A 6,522-nucleotide genomic window follows, 5' to 3' on the forward strand; every position below is an offset into this window, starting at 1 on the left:
ACAAATCTAATAGTTATTTCTGTAAACTGTCGTTGCACGTGATAATGTTGATAAGTGTTTTTACATCAATTGATTGTGTTCTGTCTATCAATCTATAACAATGCATTGGATAGTCACGCATGACCAATGTCCACGGAGAGTGAAGGTGGCGTACATTACCTGGGTGTACTAGTGTGCGAGAGTCAAACAGTTGGATCGGACGGTGCGCATCTACGCCAGGGGCGTACTCAACACTCCCCCCGGGTACGCCGATGGTCAATCGGCTTACAATTCGTCGCGCCGTACATCTAATACGGCCAGCTTAGCTGTGGGTCGCTCGAACACTCCAGTCGCAGTCTGCACGATTGCCGACCTGATCCGGTTGTCCTTGGGGCTGACGCTGGTAGCAATGATTTTGCCTTTAGGCCAGCAGTTGCGGGGCAGCTTCGGATCAACGATGACTACTACGTCCCCCATCGTTATTGGCTTCGTGTCGGTGAACCACTTCGTTCTACGAGTGATTTCTGGCAAGTATTCGGTCAACCAACGCTTCCGGAATTGATTGGCTAGTTGTTGAGAAAGCTTCCAGGTCCGCCGTAGGACCGCTCCACTGTCGTCTATGGTACATAGTGGTTTTGTACCATCGGATGATCCTAGGAGGAAGTGGTTTGGAGTAAGTGCGGGCGCTGCTTCATCATCGACCGGTACATGGGTTAGGGGCCGGGAGTTGACGGTGTTTTCAATTTCGGCCAGAAGGTTTCGAAGCACTTCGTCGTTAGGCTTATGCGGTGGACGGATTGCCATAAGGTTCCGCTTTACAACACCTATGAGGCGTTCCCAGCTGCCCCCCATGTGTGGCGCCGCTGGTGGATTGAACTTCCAGGTCGTTTCGGTTCCGCCAAACTCCTTCATCACCTCGTCCTGGTCGATAACAACTGCCACGTTCTGTAGTTCACGGCTCGCACCTATGAAGCAGGTCCCGCGATCGCTGTAGATCGTCTTCGGTGTACCACGACGTGCTACAAAGTTGCGGAGTCCCATGATGCATGAGTCGGTACTTAACGTATGCACCACTTCGATGTGGATCGCGCGTGTGGTTAGGCATGTGATCAACATTCCCCATCGTTTTTCTACTCGGCGGCCCACGACGACTTCCATTGGCCCGAAGTAGTCGACGCCAATATTGGTGAAGGGTCGAGCGAAGGCATCAAGTCGTTCTGGGGGCAGTTCGGCCATCATTGGAGGCTGCGGAACAGCACGATTGTTTTTGCAGTGTTGGCAATTGTAGCGTACCTTCGCGTAGGTTGCTCGAAGCCGAGGAATGCAATACCTCTGGCGGAGTTCATTTATTGCGGTTTCATGGTTCTGGTGCTTATATTTGTTGTGGTAATGTGCGATTATGAGTTTGGTGGTGTGGTGGTCACGTGGAAGGATGATCGGATTTTTGGAGTCTTCGATGGCTTGGGCACAGGCAGAAATTCTTCCTCGCATCCGCATCAACCCGTGGTCGTCCAGCCATGGGGTTAGTTTGTAGAGAGAGCTAGTCTTGGGGATGGATTTTGACGGGTGCTGAAGAGCTGTTTCCTCCGGGTAGGCTTCGCGTTGTGCTTGTCTGATTACGTAGCGCTCAGCAAGCTGGAGTTCCTCTGTGGATGGAGGACCACGAAGGATAGGTTTCCGTTGCTTCTTTAATCGGCAGTTTGCAGGGAAACGATGAACTAGTGTGGCTACCTTTAGCATCCGCTTCCAGCTGGAGACGTTGATTGCGGGGTCCGGCAAGGTAAAGTGAGTCAGCAGACGTGGACGAAGTTCGGTATCTGTCTTGCTACCCTTCACTGATTGGCATGGCCACGCTTCTTCTGGCAGCCGCAGAAAGTCCGGGCCGATGAACCACCTCGACTCTGGAGTCATGTCTGGAAATTTCTCCCATTTCGTTGCGTTGTCTGCCACATTGAGCTTTGTCGGGATCCAGCGCCATTGATGCTGCTCTGTAGTCTCCAGGATCTCGCTGACTCGGCAGGCAACGAAAGGTGTATAGCGACGGTGGTCCGAATACAGCCAGCAGATGACGTCCCTGGAATCCGAGTGGTAGAACCGCTTGCTGACGTTGAAGGTCAAGGAATCAATAACTGTTTGGGATAGTCTTGTACCAATAACCGCTGCCATGAGCTCGAGTCTCGGAATCGAGTGATATCGTAAGGGAGCTACTCTTGTTTTGGCGGCTACTAGACAGCACCAGACGACTTCATTCCGGACGAATCTCAGGAAGCATGCAGCAGCCATGCCGTTTTCGCTCGCATCAACGAAGGTGTGTAGTTGCACGTCGTCGTATGCAGGATTCAAGTGGGAGCGGAAGCATCGTTGTATTTGGACATGCTCGACTTGGGGCAGGACCTGCAGCCAACTACGCCACTTGGTGAAGGCGTTGTCGTCGATTCGGTCGTCCCACTGGATGCCACTTCGCCAGATTTCTTGCAGCAGGATCTTGAGAAACATTAGGAAGGGCGCGATGAGCCCAAGGGGGTCGAATATCGTCATAAGGACTCGGAGGGCTTCCCGTTTCGTAGGTTGACGGAGACCTTACCACAAATCTTGGTCATAGCGGTCCCAACCGACTTTGTAGGTGAAAACGTCGGTAGCTGTACACCACCACATCCCAAGCACCTTTTCGGCCGTCATTTCTGGCGAGAGGTCCAAACTCTTCTCCTCGGCGTTACTGCTGCGAAGAGCTTCTAATACACGTTGCGAATTACTGGTCCAGTTTCGGATTTCGAACCCTCCCTGCGAGTGCACAAATCTGACATCCTCCGCGAGTTTAATAGCCTCCTCTTCGGTGTCGACGCTCACGAGCATATCGTCGACGTAGTGCTGCTTCTCGATGGCTTCCACAGCTTCTGGATACTCTTTATCGAAGCGCTTGGCGTTCAGATTCATTGCGTACTGTGCACTGCTAGGGGAACAGCAAGCGCCAAATGTCATGACGCACATGACGTATACAGCTTGTTCGGATCAAAATCGGCGCAAACAATTTTTGTGAATCGGCCTTTTATTATGGCAGATCAAACTGTAAGTAATAAATTTTAATATTTCGTTAAATCTTACAATTTAGCATTTTCTTGATTCGCATGAATACACTTACAATTTTAGTTTGTCTTTCCTCCTCTCGGCTTTCCTTCTACCTTCCTTTTCAGGCGACACAATCACCTATTGAAATGTTACATATTTGTTTTTGTCCATATTAATAACAAATAAAGAAAATTAAACTTACGAATTTTGTCCTCACCAAATTCAGTTTGGACCACTGTGTCGACTGTCTCGTCCTCGTCGTGCGTATCTGATATCTGTTATCAATATTCTGTTTACTGTCCATTTCGTTTATCTCTTACACATCATTTACCTGATTGCCTAGTCTGCTGTCCAGTATATCTTGTCCCGTCGGGCCTCAATTTCAAACAAATCTCCAAATTTGTCCCCGTGGTCCGAAGAATACTACGGATTACAGTTTTCTTACTATGCGATCTAATTGTTTATAAGTTTTGCTACTTACTATGTTTGCTTGTGATCGTTTAACCAAACCTCTCGTCTATAAACCACTCGCGCACCTTTCTCTATCTCCACTTCCTTTTTAATCACTATCACCTGTTTAAACAACTATCCTCAAATTCTACTTTTATTAATATACCGATTTTCCACAATCGCAAAATGGTATCTTCAAACTGATTCAATTTCTTCCTATCCTGTTTTTATTTACTTCATACCTTTGACAACTATCTGACTCTCTCTCCTTCTCATGTCATCTCTACTGTCACTCTGACACCTGTCAAACGACACTTACCAATTCCTCATCGACCAAACGCCTATCTTGCGGCAACCGGCACTCATGCAGTGCTGCCAGAACACAGCTGTTTTTCCATCTTCGTCTCTCCAGTAGAATCGCTGGCAATGTTGATCGTCTTTTCGAATGAGAACCTGGTGAAACATCTCACGTATATCACCTGTCAGCGCTACGGGATGCTCACGGAAGCGGATCAGCACGGTGAACAACGAAGAAAGATTGTCAGGACCCTTCAATAAAGCGGAGTTCAATGATACTCCGAAAGCCTTGGCTGCCGCATCCCAAACTATTCTCACCTTCCCTGGTTTGTTTGGGTTAGTTACCGGGAACACTGGGAGATACCAAATGCGTTGAAAAGCTTGTTGCAGCTCGACATCGGATAGTTTTCCTACGTAGCCTTTGGCCAGGTGATCCGCCATCTTTTCCCTCAACGTTTTGGCAAGCGTGTCGTCCTTGCTCATGCGTTTTTCGAGGCACTGGAACCGACGATGAGCCATTCCTTGACTGTCCGGTAAACGAGTGGTTTCGTGACGCCAAAGCAGACCGGTTTCGTAGCGTTCCCCCGTGAATTTCGTCAACGACTGGAGAAGAGACTGCGCGCGCTGATCATCGACGGAAAGAAGCGCTCTGTTCGGTTTCATGATCCCCAAGCTATCTAGCGCGAAGTAGTCTTTGATAACCTGGTGTAGATCCTCATCTGCCTTGTTGTGGTCCTCGCAGGATCCAATGTGGTAGACAGAGTGCACTGGGCTGGTTGCAGACTCTGTTGTTTCTCCGCCACACACTGTCCAACCTAAACGGGTTTTAATGGCGACAGGGTCCTTCGGCTTCCCTTCGCGGCACTTCAGAGCGAGACTGAGATGTTGGTTCTTGAGTCCAATCAGAATCCGCGGTCGGACATTTCGGTACGAATCGATTGGAAGTCTTTGCAGGTGTGGATATAGCGTTGACAGTTCATCGATGTTCAGGGTCTGGTACGGCAGAAGAAGCTCGTTCACTGTGCGTGCACCGCAGATAGCGAAACTTCTAGCTCCACTGTGAACACCGGCTATCTCCAGTTCAACGATCTTGGACTTCACTTCTTGCCGTTGAGTGCCACCGGTCCAGTGCAGACAAAGCGATCGTACTTCCCCATCCAGTTCTAGTTCATCGGCTAGCTCTTCATCGAGTAACGTAAGATCGGAGCCATCGTCAAGGAAGGCGTATGTACGGATCGATCGGTGTTTACCGTGCAACACTACCGGAAGGTTGCGAAACAGTACGTCGCTTGATTTAGCCTGGTGCGTGTGGCAACCGTGCGCTGTTGAGCTGGAGCCGGCCTTTGGGGATTCGTGAGTTTCCGCCGCTGAAGACACTGCTGTTGAAGAGGATGGCGCTACCGGAGTAGCTGATGATTGCTGCTTCTGATCATTGTGAAGCAACGCATGGTGCTTGAACTGGCATCCATTCTTACCACAGGACTTGGCTTGGCACAATCCATTGTGGCGGCAAAGACAACGACGGCAAAGTGCAAACTCTCGTACTACACCCCAACGTGAATCTCGAGAAAATTCGAGGAAGCGCTTGCACTTGTCAACCGTCTTGCAAGTTCCCTTGCAAACGATGCATTCACTCCCTACACTGTGTTGTTTTCCATCTGAGGGGTACGATGAACGAGGTGTTGCCGAAGAACTTTCAGAATGCGCGTTCACGAAAGCATTTCCTTTCTTCGCACTACGACTTTCGTTCCGAAGTTGTCTTGTATTCGTGATGTTCGGAATGGTGACAGCGCTTGCCGCTTCAGCGAGGGCATACATCCAGGTACTGAACGCAGCTAAATTGACTCCCGGCAAGGATATCCTGTACTGTGCCCAGTTCAGCTTGATTGTTGGAGGTAACTTGCTCACAAGCTGATGTAGGAGGGTTGTATTGTACAAGTATTCGTCCAGGCCGCAGGCGTCGACCGTCGCGCAAAAGTTCTCCACATTGACGGCAAAGTCCACTAAAGTTTCTAACTTGTCTTCTCTTATTGGCGGAAGGGAGTTAATTTTCTCAATGAGCGTATGCACGATGGCTTCCGGCTGACCGAACATCATTTTCTGGGTCTTCAGCACACCGGGAATGTTTGAAGGGTGAGCCGTCTACTTCACTGCTTCGAAGGCTCGTCCTTTAAGGCTTTTCTGCAGTCGAAAGATGTTCTCTTCGTTCGTGAAGCCGCACATTGTCGTGGTGTTGTTGAACGTCACTATGAATAAAGGCCAATCCTCGGGGTTGCCGGAAAACTGGGGCAGATCCTTGGAAACACCCTGCCGGGCCGCCAACTGCTTCTTGGTTAACGAACAGCAATCTTCTTCACGTTCTGTAACACGGTTGACGAAGTGTGGGACTTCTCGGTGCACGCTGCGTTGTTCTTCAACGAATGACCTACATCTGAGGTTGCCCGGGGAGCCGGCGCCAAGATCAAAAGGTTCGTGTTGGGCTGACCGCTGATCTCCCAGCTGCGAGCAGTGACTCGATTGCGCTCGGGGACGCCATTCGCTTACAGCATCCGACACGCTGTTAACATCAGATCCTCTCTCACTAACCATCTCCTCCAGCAGCCTATACTTCTCCTCCAGGTACGCTTGCTCTTGCTCCAGCTTCTTCGCGTTCAGAATCCTCTCCTCTTCGAGCTTCTGCAGCTTCAGCTTGGCAAGAGATTGCGAGGATCTGCTAGATGCTCGACTGGA

At 49.9% G+C, this 6,522-nt stretch overlaps 1 protein-coding gene across 1 annotated transcript; it reads right to left on the reverse strand.

Annotated features, from left to right (window-relative positions):
• Positions 1-264: 264 nt before the first annotated feature.
• On the reverse strand, positions 265-2,475 carry LOC134286232 (uncharacterized). The gene has a single exon (XM_062847817.1). The coding sequence runs from the start codon at positions 2,473-2,475 to the stop codon at positions 265-267; it is 2,211 nt and encodes a 736-aa protein (XP_062703801.1).
• Between the last annotated feature and the right edge of the window lie 4,047 nt (positions 2,476-6,522).

This window comes from Aedes albopictus, chromosome 2, assembly GCF_035046485.1.
Source record: "Aedes albopictus strain Foshan chromosome 2, AalbF5, whole genome shotgun sequence".
NCBI classification, from domain to species: domain Eukaryota; kingdom Metazoa; phylum Arthropoda; class Insecta; order Diptera; family Culicidae; genus Aedes; species Aedes albopictus.

Coding starts and splice junctions, on each gene's coding strand:
- LOC134286232 (XM_062847817.1), bottom strand. CDS start 2,475: ATGTTTCTCAAGATCCTGCTGCAAGAAATCTGGCGAAGTGGCATCCAG.